At 36.6% G+C, this 23,350-nt stretch overlaps 1 protein-coding gene across 4 annotated transcripts in view; it reads right to left on the reverse strand.

Annotated features, from left to right (window-relative positions):
• Nucleotides 1–23,350, reverse strand: part of ATG5 (autophagy related 5) — a 135,771-nt gene that overhangs the window by 49,861 nt on the left and 62,560 nt on the right. For all 4 annotated transcript variants that reach the window (XM_008007460.3, XM_008007459.3, XM_073022381.1 and 1 more), the window contains one exon: nt 13,438–13,532. In XM_008007460.3, coding sequence (XP_008005651.1) covers nt 13,438–13,532 — 95 coding nt within the window. The remainder of the gene's footprint in view (nt 1–13,437; nt 13,533–23,350) is intronic.

The raw sequence follows: 23,350 nt of genomic DNA on the forward strand, positions 1-23,350 counted from the left end.
AGAGTACCCATTCTTCCTTTTGTTATTGGAGCAGGAGTGCTAGGTGGACTAGGTACTGGCACTGGTGGTATCACAACCTCTACTCAGTTCTACTACAAACTATCTCAAGAACTAAATGGTGACATGCAACAAGTCGCCGACTCCCTGGTCAACCTTGCAAGATCAACTTAACTTCCTAGCAGCAGTAGTCCTTCAAAATTGAAGAGCTTCAGACTTGCTAACCTCTGAAAGAGGGGGAACCTGTTTATTTGTAGGGGAAGAATGTTGTTATGTTAATCAACCTGGAATCGTCACCGAGAAACTTAAATTCGAGATCGAATACAATGTAGAGCAGAGAACTTCAAAATACCAGACCCTGGGGCCTCCTCAGCCAGTGGATGCCCTGGATTCCACCCTTCTTAGGACCTCTAGCAGTTATAATATTGTTACTCCTCTTTGGACTCTGTATCTTTAACCTCCTTGCTAAGTTTGTCTCTTCCAGAATCGAAGCTATAAAACTACAAATGTTCTTCAAATGGAGCCTCAGATGCAGTCCATGACTAAGATCTACCGCGGACCCCTGGACCGGCCTGCTAGTTCATGCTCTGATGTTGATGACATTGAAGGCACCCCTCCTGAGGAAATCTCAACTGCACGACCCCTACTATGCCCCAGTTCAGCAGGAAGCAGTTAGAGCGGTTGTCGGCCAACCTCTCCAACAGCACTTGGGTTTTCCTGTTGAGAGGGGGGACTGAGAGACAGGACTAGCTGGATTTCCTAGGCCGACTAAGAATTCCTAAGCCTAGCTGGGAAGGAGACTGCACCCACCTTTAAACACTGGGCTTGCAACTTAGCTCACACTGGACCAATCGGGTAGTAAAGACAGCTCACTAAAATGCTAATTAGGCAAAAAGAGGAGGTAAAGAAATAACCAATCATCTATCACCTGAGAGCACAGCGGGAGGGACAATGATCAGGATATAAACTCAGGCATTCGAGCCAGTTAATGGCTACCTTCTTTGGGTCCCCTTCCTTTATATGGGAGCTCTGTTTTCACTCTACTAAATCTTGCAACAGCCAAAAAAAAAAAAAAAAAAAAAAAAAAAAAAAAAAAAAAAAAAAAAAAAGCTTCATTGAAGAATAAATTAATACAATAAAATGAATACATTTTAAGTATATAGTTCAAACTGTAACAGTGTTACAGTTTCAAGAGGACCCCTTCAACAAGATATTGGATGTTTCCATCATGCCCTAAAGTTCCTTCTTGTCCCTTACTGGTTGGGTCCATCTCTACTCCACCCTCCTGATCTGGCCCAGACCTGGGCCTTAGAAGAATCATTTTTTTGTCACTACATATTAGCTTTGTCTGTTCTAGAACTTCTTAAAAACAGAATCATAGAGTATATTCTCTTTGTATTGGCTCTTTTGATTCAATGTAAAACACTGTTCTGCAACATTTATCCATATTGTTGCATGTATCGTTCCCTTTAATCCTGAATAGTATGCTGTTTTAGGAATATAATGCAATTGTTTATTCATTTACCTGCTGACAGACATCTGAGCTATTATGATGGATATTATGAATAATTCTGCTATGAAAACTTGTGTACAATGTTCTCTCGGACATATATTTTCATTTTTCTTGAGTGGAGCTGTTGGAACTGTTGGATCAGAAAGTATATGTTTAATTTTAAAAGAAACTGGTAAACTCTTGTCTAAAGTGATTTCTACCATTTTACACTCCTACTAATAATGTATGAGAGTTACATTTGCTCCATAGCCTTTTTAGTACTTTGTTAATCTTTTTAGTACTGTCAACTTTTTTAATTTATCCAATCTAGGGAATGTGAAGCAGTATCTCACTGTTATTTTCATTTTCCTGATGAGTAACAATATTGTGTATCTTTTCATGTGCTTATTAGCCATTCCTATATCTTTTGCGAAATAGTTAACTGAAATTTGTAACCGAAGATGCTTTCCTGAACTTCAGGTAGTAAGCCTATTCCCCTCAAGTGAATAAACTACAGTCTTGGAATGAAAAATTAAACACAGTGGGGACATTTTTTGTATAAGTTGCTTTACTCTGTGTATGTCTGGTTTGCTTAGTCTATTATTATAATCCCCATGAAAGCAAACACAGTGCTTATTTCACTAATGAGTATCACAAGCACATAGAACTGTGCTTACCCAAAGCATGAATTCAATTAATATGTTATGTATGCATGCACATACATGTACATGCATGTACATCTACACACACATATAAACATATATTAATTTTTTGACCCACAAATCTAAGAAAACTAATTCTTGAGCCTTTGGTTTGAAGAATTCTCAAATTATTAATATATCTTTATGTTCCACTCCACATCCACTGTACCTGAGATAGTCCTACTGTTCTACTTTGGTAAATTGGGCAAATTTAATTTTTTAAATAATTAAGATTCCAACTAATTTTAAAACATAATTTGAAAGTTAACAATGAAATACATTACATAAAAAGAAAATTTTAAATAAAAGCAAAACTAAACCCAATGAAAGAAAAGAAAGCTGGGATCTATTTCTTTAATCCTTTAAAATTCAAATCACACAGTGCTCCAATGAAATCTTCATTAATTGAACCAACCCATGCCTATGAAATATCTCATATGCAACTGCTAAAACCTCAATAAACATATTCATCTTCTTGCAAAAAAGATATTTCTTTATAATATGCACATGCAGCATATACTATTTTGAAGCTGATTTGTACTTTAGTCCTTGTTCCACTGCTTACTGGCTGGCTGTCCTTTGTCTGGTCATTGACCTCCAACTTAAAAAATAATACTTGCCTTGTCTATCCCACAGAAGTGTTATGAAAGTCAAACAAGGTAGTGTAAAGGTATTTTACAAGATATACAGTGCTATAATACAGATTTTTTAAATTACTCTACATCCCATAATACTGTTGTACAACTTTAGAGCAATAGTAGAAAATAACAATTATTGCCTAACTGAACCAGCCCAGAATTCCACAAAAAGAATGTATGATATGAACATTACAGTACATCATATTATGAGCCCCAAATAATCACCGCTTATATAGTTGGTTAGGATTTCCTTAGTTTGTTCATATAGTTTATGTATTTATGCAGTCCCTATTTCGTGAGAGGCATTGTGAGGAGCATAAAGACAGAAGCACAGTACAGAGCCTTAGCTTCTCTACATTTACTAAAGAACACTTCTCCTTGGGTATTTAACCAATATTTAAAGTATTCTGGGAAGAAATGACATTAACTTCATATACTGACCTTAGATTACTATCATTACAAAAAGATGTATGAGTGATCTGTCTTTAACATACCAGTATTTATCTTCTTATAACTTTTGTCTTTACTTGAATCAGAAGTGAAGTCCTTTTAAGCACTAAGCATCCATTCCATACTTTGTCTTTACATATGAGATAAAAATCATATTTTTAACAATTTTATTTATTTTTATTTTTTATTTTTGTGACACGGAGTCTTGCTCTGTAACCCAGGCTGGAGTGCAGTAGCGTGATCTTGGTTTACCACAACCTCCACCTCCCCCTCCCAGGTTCAAGTGAACAAATCATACTTTTAAGCACAGATTCTCAACATGTATCTTAGCATGCTACTGCCATAACTAGGGTGTGAATTAAGTATTAAAGATAGCTTACCCCAAATATTACTATAATATAAATCTCTAAATGAAAAAGAACATATTAACAACTATACTTGGATGGGATTCTGGGAGTTAATCCATCCCTCTCTCCCCTTTCCTCCAAATTCCATCTATTAACACACCAGCTCGCCTGAGCTAAGCAGCTGCTGAGGCTGGGGAAGGGTGTACATGGAGAAAGCTAGAACCTCTGCAATGTTTTCTTCCCTGGGAGGAACTAGCAGCCATACGAAAATAAAAAGCTGAATGAAAGGCTGAATCCTTTCTATTCCTGGGGCAGACAGATAGAAGACTAGGGAACAAAGAGAATTCTACCAAGAGCCCTGCCAGATATTGATACCTTTGAAACTGAGAAAATATCTGGAATATGAAATACAAATGCTAAATAAGTATCTTTGAAATGGGGGGAAACAATAAAGGCTCTTGATGAGTAAAATGGGTAGTATTTTTTAATAACCTGATAATGAGTTTCAGGAAAAGGGAAGGTCAACGTTATGGAATGAAAACACAGAAGTACCATATTTAAAAGGATTAAAAAAAGTGGTGGGGGAGGATCCAGTAACTTCATCAAACTAGCAAATGATTTAGTATCATTTCTAATTTAAAACTCTAGAAGGAGATCACTTAGATCTGATAAAGACTACGTTATAATTCTAACTGATGAAACACGTAAACCATATTAATTAATACCAGAAAACAAACACAGAAAAGTCTACTAGAACCATCATTATTCAGAACAGTCTTGGTAATGCAATAGTGTAAGAGCAATGCAATAAAGCAAGAAAAAAAAAGTTTGTAAAAACACAGTAGGATGAGATTTTTCTTTGTTTTTCCAATGCCATAAATAACTAGAAATGGAAACAAAATAAAGGAAAACAAAATCTACATAACACCTGGAAATAAATTAAAAAGAAAAATGGTCTATTTGAAGAAAACCTTAAAATCTATGCAGAACATAAAACGAAATCTGAATAAAAAGAAAGATCATGTTCTTGTCTGGGAAGACTTTATACTATAAGAAAGTGAATTATAACAAAATTTAAATCAAAATTTAATGTATTTCCACCTCTAATCAGACAGGACACTATGAGGAACTGAATAAGTGATTTTAAAAGTCATGAAAAATTAATGACTGAGAATACCCATGAAAAGTATGAAAAAAGGAGAAGGAATGAATTGCTCCAACAGATATCAGAATGCTAAAATTAAATAAAATATTACTGGCATAAGAAAATACATATACTGATGGAATGAATAAAGAATCCAGAATTAGATTCTAGTAGTCAAACTACTTTACTATAAAGCAGGGGTGGCATATTCATCCAGCGGGAAAAGGACAGCTTAGATCACGAGTCAGTAAACTATGGCCCACTGGCCAAATTGTGGCCTCTGCCTATCTTTGCAAATAAAGTTTTACCGGGACAAAGCCAAGCCTATCATTTGTAAATTGTCTATAAATATTTTCATGTTACAGAATCACACAGTTTCAACAGAGACCATCTTGTCTACAAAGCTGAAAATATCTACTATCTGGCCCTTGAAGAAAGTTTGCCAACCCTTAGTGTATATAATAAATGATCAGCTGTCTCGTAGACACCTATCTCACACAATACATTGTGGGAAAGAACCTTTTTTTTGAGATGGGGTCTTGCTCTGTTGACCAAGTTGGAGTGTAGTGGCATGATCATGGCTCACTGCAGCCTCAACCTCCCAGGTTCAAGTAATACTCCTACCACAGAATCCTGAATAGCTGGGACTACAGGTGTGTGCCACCATGCCTGGCTAAGGGGCCTTTTTAACAAAGAAAGAAATCCATATACTTCTAAGAAAAAGAAGGGCATATTTGATATATAAAGATTTATTTTTACATAAAGATACCACAAAAATCAAGATGAATTATAGTTATGATATTTTGCAATGTGTTTGACAGTAAAAACATAATATATATAAAAATTATTTTACAAAACAAAAAGATAACAAGAAGAAAAAATAGGCAAAACAAAATAGAACGCAATTTACAGAAAACCAAGTCCAAATGGTCAACAAAGATAAACAGATTTATAAACTTACTAAGTGTGAATTATTAGTTGAAGTAAAAATCTCTCTCTATACCCACAATATTACTAAAAATCAGAGTTATAATGCCCTATTGCTGGTGGAGATGTAAGGGGAGAAGCATGCTCTCATATACTGTTGGTGAAAATTTAACACATTTTTGAAAAGTAAGCTGGCAACTGTTTTTTAAATCTCTACCTTTTGATGCAAAAATTCGTTCTTGGGTATCTATTCCATACCTAAAAAAAAATACATATATAATGCCATTTGCTGTCGTACTGTTTATAACGGTAAAAACTAGAAAAAAAAACTTGATAGCAAATACTGAACAAATGACAGAGCATCTACAGACTAAACATAATGCAGCCACTAAAAAAGAATAAATTAGGCTGGGTGCGGTGGCTCATGCCTGTAATCCCAGCACTTTGGGAGGCCAAAGCAGGCAGATCACTTGAGGCCAGGAGTTTGAGACCAGCCTGGCCAACATGGTGAAACCCCATCTCTACTAAAAATACAAAAATTAGTCGGGCATATTGGTGGGCACCTGTAATCCCAGCTACTCAGGAGGCTGAGGCAGGAGAATCACTTGAACCCGGGAGACAGAGGTTGCAGTAAGCCAAGATCATGCCACCGCACTCCAGCCCAGGTGACAGAACAAGACTCTGTCTCAAAAAAAAGAACAAATTAAACCCTACAACTCATTAAAAAAATACCCAAACCCAATTCAAAAATGGGCAAAGGACTTGAATAGACATTTCTCCAAGGATGATAAACAAGCACATGAAAAGATGCTGAGCACTATTCATTAGTGATTACACCCCACATGCATTAGGCTAGTATGAAAAACAGAAAATAATAAATATTGGCGAAAATGTGAAAAACTGAAACCCTTGTGCACTGTTGGTGGGGATGTAAAGTGGTACAGCTACTATGGAAAACAGTATGGCTGTTCCTCAAGAAAATAAAAATAAAATTATCTTATGATAGGAATATCCACTTCTGGGTAAATATCCCAAAGAACTGAAAATAGGGTGTACACCCATTTCAACATTTACATGTCAACTCAACCCACGATGCCCAGATATTTGTTCAAATATTCTTCTGGATGCATATATATATATATGTGTGTGTATATATATATTTTTTTTGGCTGAGGTTAACATTTAAATTGGTAGATTCTGAGTAAAGCAGATTACCCTCCACAATGTAGGTGAGCCTCATCTATTCAGTTGAAGGTCTTACAGAAAGAGACTTACCTCCCTTGAGCAAGAAATTCAGCCAACAGACTGCCTTTGGACTCAACTGCAACTCTTCCTTGAGTTGACAGCCCAGCCAATCACCCTGGCTTGGTGAGTCCAGGGTCTGATGGGGTAGGCTGTAGACTCAAGGAGAGCTGCCAAAACCAGGTAAGCCAATTCATTAAAATAAATCTCTCTCTAGAGAACACACACACACTACCACTACCACCACCACCACCACCACCACCACCACCACCACCACGATGGTTCTGTTTCTCTGGAGAATGCTAATACACCTCTGTTCATGGCAGCATTATTCACAATAGCCCAAAGGTGGAAGCAACTCCAGCAGATGAATGGATATGCAAAATGTGGTATGTATATACAATGGGATATTATTAAGCCTTTAAAAAGAAGAAATTACACACACACACACACACACACACACACACACACACACACACACACACATATATTTATAGAAGACAGGGTTTCACCATGTTGTCCAGGATGGTCTCGAACTCCTGGGCTCAAGCAAACCGCCTGCCTCAGTCTTCCAAAGTGCTGAGATTACATGTGCGAGCCACCACACCCAGCCAAAAAAAGGACATTCTGACACATAACACAATATAGGTAAACAATGAGGACATACGCTATGTGAAATAAGCCTGTCACAAAAAGGCAATTAGTGTATGATTCCTCTTGTATGAGGTACCTATGGAAGTCAAATCCATAAAGTAGAATGGGGAAACAGAGAGTTGTTTAATGGGTATAGAGTTTGTTTTGCAAGAAGAAAAGGGTTTTGGAGAATGAATGTACAACAATGTGAACATAATTAACACTACTGAAAATGGTTAAGATTACACATTTTATGTTATATTTATTTTACCATGACTAAAAACTAAAACAAAATAATATTAAGGAAAAATACTATAAATAACAACAACAACAAAAAAACACCTTAAGCAACTTACATTCAGCTGGAAAACAGAATATGTATATTCTATTACACTAGAGATATATCTGCAGTTCAAAATGTATTACAAATTATGTTGTCTATCTTTTTGAAATGACTGAAAAACTAAATTAAAAGCAATAATATTCAGTTTACTAACCGGTAAGTCCTTCTTTCATGGTTCCTGACTTTTTTGTAAGATGTTATTGCAAGATACCTACTAAAATGGAAAACAACTGAAAAAGCAGAATATAATTTCTTATCAACATCGCTAAAACCCTGGAGGGGAGGAATCCTAACAAACATGGCCATAATTTGCCACCTATTTCTATTGTCCTCACTTTTCAAAATCCATAAATCAACATTTCTGGAAACAAAACAGAGTCTAAAATTTGGCTCCTTCTTCAGTTTAGAAGGTACCAAGTTAATCCCTGACATCCTAGTTTCCATTTTCAAAAATGTACTTTTTCTCCCCCCCAAACCGTTAAGTATCTAGATTCTTAAATACTTTTAGCACATGACATAGAAGTTAAATAGATTTGCTTAACCAAAATAGCTAGTAAACTTCCGAAAAGAATTAAAATATTAATGGCGCTTTAATGATACAAATGAACAACTTTACACTGAGATAATCTATGGGAAAGGAAGCAGAATTCTGGGGATTATGAAGTAAACAAAATGAAGTTCAAATTCGACTTTATTTTACTTTTCTATAACTAATGAACAACTTCTTCCAAAGACAAGTGGGAAATACAAAAATTAGCCGGGCGTGGCACATGCCTGTAGTGCCAGTTACTTGGAAGGCTGAAGTGGGTGGATTGCTTGAGCCAGGAAGGCAGAGGCTGTAGTGAGCTGAGATCACATCATTGCACTCAAGCCTGGGTGACAGAGCAAGACCCTCTCTGGAAAAAAATAAAATTAAATTTAAAAAAAAAAAAAAAAAAGGCTGGGCGCAGTGGCTCACGCTTGTAATTCCAGCACTTTGGGAGGTGCACTGAGGCAGGTGGCTCACCTGAGGTCAGGAGTTCGAGACCAGCTGGGCAACATGGTGAAATCCCATCTCTACTAAAAATACAAAAATTAGCCAGGTATGGTGGTGGACGCTTGTAATCCTAGCTACTCGGGAGGCTGAGGCAGGAGAATCGCTTGAACCTGGAGGTGGAGGTTTCAGTGAGCCAAGATTGCACCACTGCACTCCAGCCTGGGCAACAGAGCGAGATTCCATCTCAAAATAAATAAATAAATAAATAAATAAATAAATAAATAAATAAATAAATAAAATATAAAAAATAAAGACAAGTAGGAACCATTTTTTTCTTTCTTTCTTTCTTTTTTTTTTTTTTTAGATAGGGTATCTTTCTGTTGCCCAGGCTGGAGTGTAGTGGCGTGATCAAGGCTCACTGCAACCTTGACATCTCAAACACAAGTGATTCTCCCACCTCAGGCTCTCAAGTGGCTGGGACTATAGGTGCATACCATCCCATCCGGCTCATTAAAAAAATTTTTTTTCTAGAGTTGGGGTCTCACTGTGTTGTATCCAGGCTGGTCTCATTTTAACTTTACAGGAAAACAAGATTGTTTATCAGCTTCTCGTTTTTCTAAAACTAAAAATAACATTGCTAGGTTGTTTCTATGAAGATTCTCTAAATTTATTTATAACCTTAAGAATAACATGTAGAACAAAGTAGGAGACTGAATGATCTCTGTTGAATAAATATGAATGGATATTCAGATAATTAAAAATCTCTTAGGATCTCCCATTCTTTATAGGATACAGAGAAAACTCGTTAATATGGTCTTTCACCTTTGCAGCCTCATCCCAACTCTGTGCTCAAGACGAACAGGTTGTCCTCATACTTACAATGTCCCCTTTGCCTACAAAGCTCTTCTCATGACTCTTTGCCTATCTTAAGTTCACCTTTCCTGTCTGTCAAATCTCTGGGGATGCAACATATCCTCAAGGCAGCCTTCTCTCCTCCCAAACTAGAACAAATTCTTCCTGGGGCATTAGGCTTTTATTGCACTGTATATCTCTTCTTCACAGCAATCACAGTTCCAATGTTATATTTGTATTCTTAGTTGATTTGTTGATTTGTTTCTTTCCACCTTTAGACTATAACCTTTCTAAGGGGTGATACATAATATCGATCATCAGTTGTATCCCTTGTGCATAGCATAGGGCATGGCAGGCAAATATATGTGTAAATAAACTTGCTGAATGAATCAATGAGACACATTTTTTTGTACCCAAAGTACAATGGCAGGATAACATTTATCAATCTATTGCTTCTTGAAAAACAGATATGATGTGCCCAATTTTCACTTTACATCTCAAATGCCAATGCCTAAGGACCTCACAGTCATTTAACAAATATTTTTGACAAATGCCTTCATTAATCACCACCTGTTTACAACTGCTAACTAACATTTTGGTTACATTCAGTAACATTTTCTGCCGTTAATGTCATCTCTAGAATACTGGCTAATATGAAGCACCTGGACTTCAGGAACACAAACCTGAAACTCACACACCAAACTAAACTGTTATGTAAATGACAGAAATGACACATTTTGGTCTGCAACATCTCTAGATGGCTTTTGGACCAATTTAACTTTTACCACTAAAATTCTGTCACCTGACTATAGACATTTTGAGCTCATGATAAATGAATTACAGATGAAAAACATACAGTTTGATGACAATCTTTACAAAAGTCAATCTTCAAAGAATACCACCAGTCACAGGTATTCTAGGCTCCTATCAGCTTATTTGGTCTGAGCAGACTTCACTTTTTGTGATAATTACGTTCTGAAAATTCTATAAACTTAATTATTATAAACAAGTCATACTTTGCACATAAATCAGGCCTGGGTCTGGATTCTAGTTCTTCCATTTTTCATTTATTCACTGAAGCAAGCGACTTAAAATTCCTGAGCCTCAGTTTTCTCACATGTAAAATCAGATAATGATTCCTACATCCTAAGATGGTTTTGAGGCTTCAACAAGATAAAATGGGCCTCACTCAAGCATGCTCAGTACTCTGTCTCTCTCTTCTCTGGTTATACAGAAATTCTATTAGGATTCTGCAAAGTAAAACAAACATTTCAGTAAAAATTAGCCCTTTATTTATTAATAAATCTGGATTTTCAGATTTTCCTTAAATTTACTTAGTAACTTAAAGGCTCAAATATTATAGAGATTTGTATCTAGTCTGTTAAAGAAATGAAAGGTGTAAATTGATCAAAATGCTGCACAAATAAAAGCTACATTTAACAAACAGAGTATCACAACCATACAAACTAATCAGACATAAAGAAGTCAGCAACAGAAATCTGATGTTGCCTTTAGATGACACAATTAGGCAAACAAAAAGTACAGTTCCATCCTCCTTTGGTCAAGGCCATGGTTGAAGACTGAATACCAAATAGGGAAATAGGAAAAGCCAGGAAATGGCAAATTAGCAAAAACTAGGACTCCTTAATTTTTGTATTCTTTTCATATTTCATTTCTAAAACTTTAATTAAATTCAAATAAAAACCAAAATGGAACTGGGATAAAGCCAAAAGGAAAGTTATGTAGGTCAAATGAGAACCTATATTGTCCTTAGGCTCTTTGTCACTTTCTATTTAAGGAAAAACTGCCCAAGTACCTTGACACATTAAAGATCAAACAGGAGGTTCTGCCCTAAGACAGTCCCCATCTGGCAGCCAGGTTTTGTCAAGCAAATTTTGAGAATTCTCTACCTTCCTACTTTCTATCTAATTACAGCACTTTATAAAAACCATTCTCTCTTTCTCTGTCTCTCTCTCTCACACACACACACACTCCTTCTCTCTCCCTCTCTCTCTCAAACTTATCTGTATTATAATAACACAACACTAGGTATGGATTTATCTGACAATTTTCCCCTAAAACAGAATAAATTCAAAATGGAAAAACTTTCCTCTGTACACCTGCACTATATTCTGACAATAATAATTCCTAAATTAAGTATAATACACTTTCCCTATAGGAGTTTAAAGAGGTTACAGTAAAGAATCTCTTGTATAAATATATGTGCCAGAATTTGACCCAAATAAGTGCTGAGAGGTATAAATCTCAAAAGTTTCGAGACTCTTTGAGAAATGTCTTCAGAGTCTGTGATATATTTTATTCAACTAAATTGTACAAGTAAGATATTTTGCTAGGCTGTGGGAATGCCTTATGGCATGTTACTGTGGAGCTCGTGGTAAAATACAAAGAATATAAATAATTAAAATAAAATTGACAAATGATAAATGATTCAATAAATTAGAAATTCAAATGCCGAGCACTTTTCTAGACCCTGGACACAAAGCATGAACCTAACAATAACCCTGCCTTCGTGAAAAATATGGACTACTTGAAAATTATACCTGCAACACTAAATAAATATTCTTCATTCTTCCAGTATTTTGAGATGTTTATTTTCAATTAGATAATCTGTTTTCCTCTTTGAACCCATAGTTATGTGATGGCTCTATAAAAGATTTTAAAATAACTATAGAAGTAACTATTAGTAAAGATTGTGGGATACTGAAAACGGCTACAAAGAAAGTTATGAAAAACCTCTGAATTTGAACAGAAGTCCTACTAGATTAGAGTCTATGTCTGTGACATTATGCTTCTAATTCTTGTTCTTAAATGCTTTTCTCATGATAGTTTGAAACTTACTTCCTGGAATGCCACTGATTAAAAAATTTAATATTTACTAAATGTCAATATTTATGCCAGCACTTTTAAAGTACAGAAACATGGAGTTTCTTTACCTCATGCAAATATGCTGTGAGAAAGACTTCAGAGCCTATTGCCTACTTTGTGGTACAACACTGAAGATTAATCATCCAAAACAGACAGACAGTAAATTCTTGTGATTTGCAGTAGTTCTGTTTTATAAGGGTACCACAAACACTGAAATCATCGCTCCTGGGGGAATACGTTTCCGTGAGCCCTTGGTCACAAGACGTTCATCAACTGATCAATACATAACCTTGTTCTATGTGTGCTTCTGTTTAAAAACAGCACTTCAGTGCTACATTTGGAGTCTGTTTTAAACAGCAAAATCACTAACAAAAAGCACAAAAATGTAAAAGCATGGCACTACATACACTGCGAAAAGAAGGCTTGTTTATAGTATGACAGCTGAGACAAGAAGGTAGAACCTCGCTTTGATCTACCTCAGCTGGGAAATGAGCATCAGGTGAATCAATTGTTCACCACTCTGAATGACCATAAAAGTGCTCCAAGTACTGACTTTGGGGTTACACATAAATTTTAGCAAGTATGTGGATCTGCCAATATGAAATCTACAAATAACAAGCACCAACTGCATATGAGTCAAATATTTCAGTGCAGTATCTGACTTGATTGCCACTGAAAGACACAGTTTGGAAAACCCCTAATAAATACTGTTTAGTTACTACGCAGACAAAGAGTTCCGGACTAGAGTGCTTCAAGTAAGATGTCTGAGGCTTTCATAAATGCATGTTTTTTAAAATGTTATTTCCTACCTGATATATTCTAAAGGGGATGTAACGAAATCCATTTTCTTCTGCAGGATATTCCATGAGTTTCCGATTGATGGCCCAAAACTGGTCAAATCTGTCTGTAATGATATAAATTATTTGTTATTAAAAATGAACAACATTATAATGGAATACCTCACATGAAGAGATGAAAGTTTTAAATATCCCTCTAGAAGTTGCTGAAAGGACATCATTTATATATTATTTTTTATTTTTATTAAACTTATCTTTCCATAATTAAACATAAAGCAAATATAAAATTAATTTTTTTCTACATTATTGCATCCTCTCCCTAGACATTCACACAGCCATTTTTTTCTAATAAGAAAAACCATAAACATATAAACATATGACTACTTGTGTTATCAAGGCAAAAATCACACCAGGTAGAAGACAGATGTCTTGACTCTCCTGGTACTACTTCTAATTGCTGAGCTACAAAGGTACAGCTTCAAGTAGCCTAAATGTTAACCAGAAGTTGTGTAACGAAATAAAGTCACCGGGTGCGGTGGCTCACGTCTGTAATCTTAGTACTCTGGGAGGCCGAGGTGGGCAGATCACTTGAGATCAGGAGTTCGCGACCAGCCTGACCAACATGGAGAAACCCTGTCTCTACTAAAAATACAAAATTAGCCAGGCATGGTGGTGCATGCCTATATTCCCAGCTACTCGGGAGGCTGAGGCAGGAGAATTGCTTGAACTTGGGAGGCGGAGGTTGCGGTGATCCGAGATCATGCCACTGCACTCCAGACTGGGCAACAAGAGTGAAATTCTGTCTCAAAAAAATAAAAATAAAGTCAAAATACTGAACATAGTAAACATTAAATACCAAAGAGAGAGAGATATATATATATCTTTGTGTGTGTGTGTGTGTGTGTGTGTGTGTGTGTATATATATATATATATATTTTTTTTTTTTTTTTTTGAGATGGAGTCTCGCTCTGTCGCCCAGGCTGGAGTGCAGTGGCGCGATCCCGGCTCACTGCAACCTCCACCTCCCAGGTTCACGCCATTCTCCCGCCTCAGCCTCCCGAGTAGCTGGGACTACAGGCGCCCGCCACCATGCCCGGCTAATTTTTTTGTATTTTTAGTGGAGACGGGGTTTCACTGTGTTAGCCAGGATGGTCTCGATCTCCTGACCTTGTGATCCGCCCACGTCGGCCTCCCAAAGTGCCAAAGATATTTTTTTAAAAAGCTTTGAAAGAAATACGGAACTGGCACTTATGAAGGGCCAACTGCAGCTTAATCTCAGACCAATTAAGCTCTTTTTTTAAACTTTTCAGTTTCAAATTTTCTAAATAAACAACTTGATACAATTTGCATACTATAAAATTCTCCCCTTTTAAAGTACACAACTTAGTGGTTTTCAGTATATTCAGAGTTCAGAACATTTTCAGCATCCCAAAAAGAAACCTGTGACTATTAATAGTCACTTCCCATTCCCCCTTGCCCCGGCCCCTGAAAAATCACTACTTTCTATCTCTACAGTTTGCCTATTCCAGACATTTCACATAAATGAAGTAATATAATACATGGTTCTTTTGCATCTGGGTTTGTTTTTTGCTTGGCATAATATTTTTGAGGTTCATTCATGTTGTGGTATCAGAACTTCATTTGCTTTTATGGCTGAATAATATTCCATTACGTAGAGTTACGAGATTTTTGTTCTCTCAGTTGACTGACATTTAAGTAGTTTTTGCTTTTTATCTATTATAAATATGTTTTCAATTCTCTTGGGTATGTACCTAGGAGTAGAACTACTGGGTCATTAGATAACTCTCTTTAACTGGTAACTATGTTTTGAGGAACTGCCATACTGTTTTCCAAAGTGACTGTACTACCTTGCATTTCCACCAGCAATGTATTTGGATTCCAATTAGTCCACATCCTTGCCAATACTTACTACCACTGGTCTTTTTAATTATAACCATTCTGGCAGGCATCAAGTAGTATCTCATTGTGGTTTTGATTTGCATTTCCTTAATGACTATGCTGAGCATCTTCTCATGTGCTCACTGGCCATTTGTACATCTTTGGAGAAATGCCTATGAAATCACTTTCCCTTTTAAACCAGCTGTCTTTTTATTATTGAGTTATAAGAGTTCTTCATATATTCTGGATACAAACCCCTTATCTGTGATTCACATATCTTCTCCCATTCTGTACACTGTTTTTTAAGCAACTCCTTTTTTCTTAAACTCACCCAGAATCCCACCTTATAAAATATTTTATACTCAGAAATTTATGTCAAAATCAGAATTCTATAAAGCAGGGAAATATTTCCAGAATTACAGTTCAGCTTGGTATTTCTCTATTACTAGACCTGTTTGAATCCAATCTGCTGGCAAACTATTGATTCTGCTTAAACCATCCTAACTATATATTTTTTAAAAATTAGTTATTTCTTCTTGGACCCCTGTCCTAAAAGACTGTGACAGGCTTTGGACCTTCCTTACTCTAATCTTCAGCTCCAATCTGAGGGAAGACTCACAGTATATTAGAAACGGTGTGAGAGAAAATTTTAAATCCAGTAAGTCCAACACAATTTCACAGATAACTAAGGCCCAGACTGTTATATGTTTAAGAACCAAGACCAGAATCTTGGTCTTCCAATTCAAAGTCCCCAATTGGTTCAATAGTTGCTGCCACGAAACTTTATCTTAATGTGAAGAATACTACTTTGACACAGTCCTCTCATACATGAAGCAATTATTCTGTCAATGCTCAAAAAAGTGTCTTTTTACCATCAGGTATCAAGCAAGAATGTAACAGCTAAATAAAATGATTCTTCATGCATACTTAAAATTTTACTTGCTGCCTTGTGATGAAATCTCAAGCATCTAGCATGGTGCATGCATAGCATATGCTCTTGAATCAAAGAATGGATAGAACACTATGAACATAATTTCTCATAAAAGTAAACTGGAAAAAAAACACGATTGTGCCAGTTATCAATTGTATGACTCTCTTCTCCAAATTCACCCTTCAACATATGCATTGCTATATGGACACAAATCCTTTAAGCATCTCTACTAAGACAACTATGTTAAGATTTCTCAGCAGAAAATGCTAAAACAAGTTGTAGGACAAACGGTTCTGCCCAATGTCCAGATATACAAGTCTCTCAGCAAGGCTGCAGCCTGAGCCTGGCCAAGGGATAACCAGCCCTCTCAAGACAGAATCTAGCTCTCCAAAGGCTTCCTGCTTGCATAGGCACACTAATGGGCCGTTGCCCTTATCAACATCTTAGTTTGCTTGCTCTGGAGGTCTGCACGGGCTGCCCATCTGTGGTTTCCCATCCAGCTGCCACTCTCTGCACAGCCATGCCACATGTTGCTGATCACCTGCATTCCAGGTTGCCCTGACTGCCAATGGACTACAGACCAACTCTGGCCTGGCGAGAAGAGAGAACTTCTCTACTAATTCAATGAACTGAAAATACCTCCTCCAATGAAGTCTGAGCCCTAGCCCTTGCAGGTGGGGCCCCTTACAAGTTTGGTCTTCCTCCCTCAGTCCTAGGGTAAAATATATAGTTTTCTTATATCGTATAGTCACTCTTATCAGAGTTTAATAATTCTTTATATAAAACTTAGCTTGTTTAACCCACTGATTAGACTCAAATACAACTATGTTTAAAAGGAAGACACAATAAAAAAAGTCTGTATTGATATTAATTTTAATCTTCTTATAGAAATGCTGTATTCTTATATTAAGAAGGTATTTTCCCAGCAATAGCTAAAAACACCCTAATCAAAAATAAACTTTCATAGATCAAAGTTATTAACAAGAGAGATACAAATATAAGAAAGTAAAAGAAGTTCAGTGCTCCCCTAAAGTAAGACAGGGAAAGAAAGAAGAGAAAGAAGGAGGGAAGGAGGGAAGGAGGGAAGGAGGGAAGGAGGGAAGGAGGGAGGGAGGGAGGGAGGGAAGGAAGGAAGGAAGGAAGGAAGGAAGGAAGGAAGGAAGGAAGGAAGGAAGGAAGGAAGGAAGGAAGGAAGGAAGGAAGGGAGGGAAAATCAGTGTTGAGATTGAAAGAATAACCAAGTGTCTTTCACAATGTTTTTTTTTTTTTAAGAGACGGAGTCTCGCTCCGTCACCCCGGCTGGAGTGCAGTGGCACGATCTCTGCTCACTGCAACTTCCACCTCCCAGGTTCAAGAGATTCTCCCGCTTCATCCTCCCAAGTAGCTGGGATTACAGGTATGCATCATCATGCCCGGCTACTTTTGTATTTTTAGTAGAGACGGGATTTCACCATGTTGGCCAGGCTGGTCTCAGACTCCTGACCTCAAGTGATTCATCCGCCTTGGCCTCCCAAAGTGCTGGGATTACAGGCATGAGCCACTGTGCAGAGCCAAACAAAACAAACACTAAGTAGGAGAAAATTAAAACTAGCAGTTACTTAGCTTATTCACATTGGGAGAAAGGAAGATAACATATATACTTCTTGCCAGAGCTATAAGCAATATTACTGATGTAAGTTTCTTTTTATAAAACTTAACATTTAAGAATGCTATCAAATCAAAAGCATAAAACTGAAGGACTGTTCTAGAGAAATATTCAATTTTTTTTAAAAAAAAAGATTAAAAATACCATTTCTCAAAAATCCTGATGGTCATCCATTTTTCCTCTCTCTCTCTGCTGAATTAAGCTTTTATATTGGTCTTGCAAATTTTTAAAACACCTGGAAAAACATTTTTTTTTTTTTTAAATTTCGGATCTCTCTAAAATGCGTAAGACACCGAGTTTATTTGTATTCTTTGTTCCTCACATGGACAAACAGCAGGAAAAAGTGATAACTTTAAACGATTTATCTATTCTTCCACTTAAGCTTTACGGGAGGTAAAAACTCAGGGCAAAATAATTCTTATGCCACAAATAACATGTCTAAAATCCCCCACAGGAGACATGGAGGACATATAAGGAGAGTGTAGGGATTGCTACTCAGGCTCAATTCAGCCGGCTGGAACCCTCATGCAGGAAACCGGTGAAATGGTCTCCACATGCATACACTATTCACCTCCTGGTCTTTAACATCTATGAAGCCAAAGGACAGCAGAGTTACAGCATTCCAAATAAATGTCAGATTGTGACAGCACACAGAAGACAGACTCTAAGCTTGCCTTTGAAAGGAAAAGCAAATGGCTGAAAATGACTACAGAAAGGAATCCACTCTTCACAAAATTTTCCATCTGTCAACAGTATTATTCAAATCAGTACTACAAGTGATCATGTAATAACTGTATTGTTTTACTCAGAGGCTTTCAAGATACATAACAGAAAAGACATTCAAACGCAGACCTATGAGAGTTAATTTCTTCATTCGTAATATGTTAAACATCTCTGTAAGACAAAACAGGAGCAAAATAAAAATGAACAAGTAGTAATTACTGGTAGGATGCCAAAAGCAAGTGTTCAATAAGTGACCTGTATCTTCAAACTCATCTGCCTTACGAGCCAGGTCAAATTAAGAGAATCAGCCCTTGAAAATTCATCATGAACACAGAAGTAGGTGGGCCCAGTGGACTGGCCTCTGCATCAGGTCTGAGCAGTGCCAGTCCTGGAGGAAGTTCATCCTTCATCTTGTCCATAAACACACGTCTTGGCAGAAAGTTTCTACCCAGGGAAATCTGTGGTTTCAGTGAATCACAAAAGCAATAAAATCCAAATTCCTGGAAATTTTGACCTGGATGGTCACTGTCTGAAAATTAACTGAGAGAAGACATTTACTCCTTTGCCCTACAAAGTAAGTGCTATAGTCTTAGAAAATTGGCATCAAGAACAGTAATCAATATATATTTAGAGTGCAATTACTTCTCTTCGTGTTCACCACTACCACTTTCACCTCTCCGAGCCAACACAATAGCCTCCTACTTGGTCACTGTCCTGTTTATCCCCTGTGCACAGAACCCAGAATGCTCTTTTAAAGCATAAATCACCATTAACGAGTAAATTTTCAAATATTTTTCTAATGGTTCACAAAACATAATGCTTTATGATGCACTTCAATGATATGGTTATTTTAAGTTATGTACTAGAATCATTTTTTAAAAAATATGCAACGCACTGCATCTCCTTATTGCCTGCATCTGGGGCAGACTGCTCCCTGCCCAAACTCTGCATGCAGGCAACCATAAATAATGTCAGTAATAAAACACCTCTTCCCCTAGAAACAGATTCCTACCAGGCCCACTCCACCCCCTTGGAATGCTATTGCTGCATTCCTCTGAGATCTGTCTACCTTACTAACTTACTAAGTTACTACCTACCTTACTTACTAAGCTCTAAGTCATGCTATTTTTCTTTCCGGTCCCTAGTAAATAACCAAACTTGTTCCCATTTCAGTTTTAGCAGCCTAGAATCCCCACTTTCCTAATCTTTACATAACTGCTTCTCATCATTCAAGTCTCAATACAGTGTTACCCCCTCAGAAAGATTTCCTTCATAATCCTAGGTAAGACAGTCCCACTTTCCAATCATTCCCTATACCATCACTCTATTTTATTTTAAATACTTACCGTTATTTCAAATTATGCAATTTACATGTCACTCTCTCTCAACTAAAATATAAGTCCCATGAGGGTAAAGACTTTATCTTCAGCTCTAGAAAGTTCTACGTACTTCAGCCCTAGAAAGTTAATGTACTATGAGTATGCACATAATACATACTCAATGAATGCTTGTTAATCACTAACAGCTAAATGAATGAGTAGGCAATAGGGACAATAAAAACAAGGAACAGCAAACATAGTGTGGGATAGTGGAAGCCACAGTCTGGAGTCTGGAGCCACACTGCCTGGGTTTGTTTCCCAGCTTTGTTATTTATTTAATAGTTGCGTGAGTTTGAGAAAGACACTTACTGTGCCTGACACAAATTAAGTGCTACATAAGTGTTTGCTATTATCATTACCTTTTAGGCTGCCTCAGATTCAATAAGAGAAGACACTGAGCTTCTAGATTCTACCTGGTAAGAAGTGTCAGGACCAGTACGGAAAAGTGGCCCTGCCAAAACCCCATCATTATAGAATTGCTGGATTGTTCGGTCTGGCTCAGAGCCAGGGAGTCTGCATCACTCACATCAAATTCTATGTGAATGCTGCCTGCTGGAGTTACGCAATTGAGTAGCCTTTGCTAGCCATAGTTGGGAGAATAAAAGCTCTAACACAGTACAGCTGCAATATTTACAACCAAATACCCTCTGACCATTTTGCTTCCTCCAACTTTTTCAACCACCATATAAGGTTCTATCTTCTCACCCTGTGGGCACAATTTAGTTGCCATTTACCTCCCATCAATTTCACTGCATTCATCTCCAGCCATAACATGTAACAGTGGTGGAAATAAGAATGGTGGTCCAAGAACATCTAGGCCAACATCTGAGGAGTCCTCCAGTCTTGACAAGCAAGTCTGAGTTCCAACCCTACCCCTTAAGACCTAGATAACCATTCCTTTCCAACCCCTTCCTCTTCTAACATACCTTAATATAGTAGGGGAGAGGACATAAGCACGATGGGGGGAGTGGTTCTTGTTAATCTGAAAAGATGAGAGGCTCACAACTGCTACACCTTATTACAGCATAGCTTTATAAAGAGTCAGTAAAAACTAGCCACCTCATGAAAACTTTGTAAATGGTTAAAAACTACTGCTGGAAATTTAAAGAAAATTAATCTCATTAAGTACTGAGAAAAGTAGATTGTAAATTCTAATTTCAACATCACCAGCCAATAAACCACGACTGCAAGTTACAACATCTTTAAACATATTCCAAGAGTCAATTCTAGTAACTGCCTTTATTTTTAAGGAGATGGGCTTCAATCATATTCTAACCAATTAAGAAGAATTTATTTCAAATGTATTTTTAAGCTGGGTAATAAAAAAATTCAAAATTCAAAAATTTCATAATGTAAACAAATTATTGTTGTTCTATGTGCTTATATTAACATTTCTAATAATAATGATCTTCAACTATACTCCCATTTTCCCTTCATCCAAAAGATAATCTTTAAAGCAGCTTGTCAAAAAGAGATTTACAGAGCTACAGCACAGTGGTAGGCCAGGACTAACTATCTAAATGTATTCCTGTTACAATCATCTATAGATTTATAACCATTAACCTGCTGTTCTATTACTTTTAAAAACTACTGTATATTAAGAAAAGGTTATTTCTCTTGGCCAAAATTAGTTTATTACTTTCCTAGATGCAGAGGGCTAGAAACAAATTTAATATGCAACTGAGTTCATTTTTACTTCACTCAGAAAGCAAGCCAAATTCATAAGAAGAAAACGAAAATATTTTAATTTTTGAAAGACTGACAAAGAAAAAGATACCCCCATTATGTTCACTGTAATCTTTTCAACATTTATTATATAGGTAATTCTTTCTATAATACAAATCCTTTATGCTTCTGAAGAGAAAATGTAAAGTAGAAAACACTATTAATCTGTTAATGATCATCCACTGACAAATAACAAAAGCTTTCAAAACAAAGGGGCAACCAATGGTCACTGGAGATACAGTATGTAATGCAACATTTCTTAACTTTTGCTTCTCACCAGGATCACCTGAAGAGCTTTTAAAAAATACTAATGTGCAGGACCCACTCCAGACCAATTACCTGATTCCCTGGCATCTGTACTTTTGAAAACTCTCCAGATGATTCTAATATATAGCCAGCGTTAACAACTTCCAGATGTAACAAAAAATACAGTCATGCTTCATTTAACGATGGGGATAGATTCTGAGAAATGCATCAGGCAATTTCATCATGGGAACATCATAGAACATACTTAGAAAACCTACAGAGTACAGCTTACTACACAACTAGGCTATACGGTATAACCTGTTGCTCCTAGGCTATAAACCTATATGGTATGTGCAAACCAGGTACATACAAACCAGTACTGAATACTGTAGCAACTGTAACACAATCTTAAGTATCTGTGTATCTTAACATAGAAAAGGTACAGTAAAAATGCCATATAAAAGATTTTTAAAAGGTACCCCTCTATAGTGCACGTACCGTGAATGGAGCTTGCAGGGCTGACTCTGGGTGAGTCAACAAGTGAGTGGTGAGTTAATGTGAAGGCCTAGGACATTACTATACTCTACTGTAGACTATGTAAACACTGTACATTTAAGTTACATTGAATTTATTTAAAAATTAACCTTAGCTTACTATAGCTTTTTCACTTTATAAACGTTTTCATCTTAACTTTTGAGTCTTTTGTAATAACACTTAGCTTAAAACAAACACGTACAGCCGCACAAAAACATTCTTTCTTTATATCCTTATTTTGTGAAACTTTTTTATTTAAAATTTTTTTTTTACTTTTTTAACTTTTTAAGACATTTTGTTAAAAACTAAGACACAAATACACACATTAGCCTAGACCTACAGAGGAGGAGGATCATCAATATCACTGTCTTCCACCTCCACATCTTGTCCCACTGGAAGGTCTTCAGGGGCAATAATATGAGCGAAGCTGTCATCTCCTATGAAAACGATGCCTTCCGGAATACCTCTTGAAGGACCTTCCTGTTTTACAGCTAACTTTTTCTAATAAGTAGAAGGTGAACACTCTAAAATAATGATAAAAAGTATAGTAAATAGTAACATAGTTGTTTATCATTATCAATTAATGTACATAATTATATGTGCTAGACATTTATCCAACTGGCAGCACAATACATTTGTTTATAATAGTATCACCACAAACCTATGAGTAATGCATTGTGCTACGATGGTACAAGGGCTACCAGGATACTAGGCCATGGGAATTTTTCAGTTCCATTATAATCTTAAGGGACTACTATCATACATGCAGTCCACTGTTGACTGAAACATCACAATGCAGAGCATGACTGTACATTCACTTTAGAATCAGGCATCTAGGTTCAA

The sequence above is a fragment of the Chlorocebus sabaeus genome, chromosome 13 (assembly GCF_047675955.1).
Source record: "Chlorocebus sabaeus isolate Y175 chromosome 13, mChlSab1.0.hap1, whole genome shotgun sequence".
Taxonomy (NCBI): domain Eukaryota; kingdom Metazoa; phylum Chordata; class Mammalia; order Primates; family Cercopithecidae; genus Chlorocebus; species Chlorocebus sabaeus.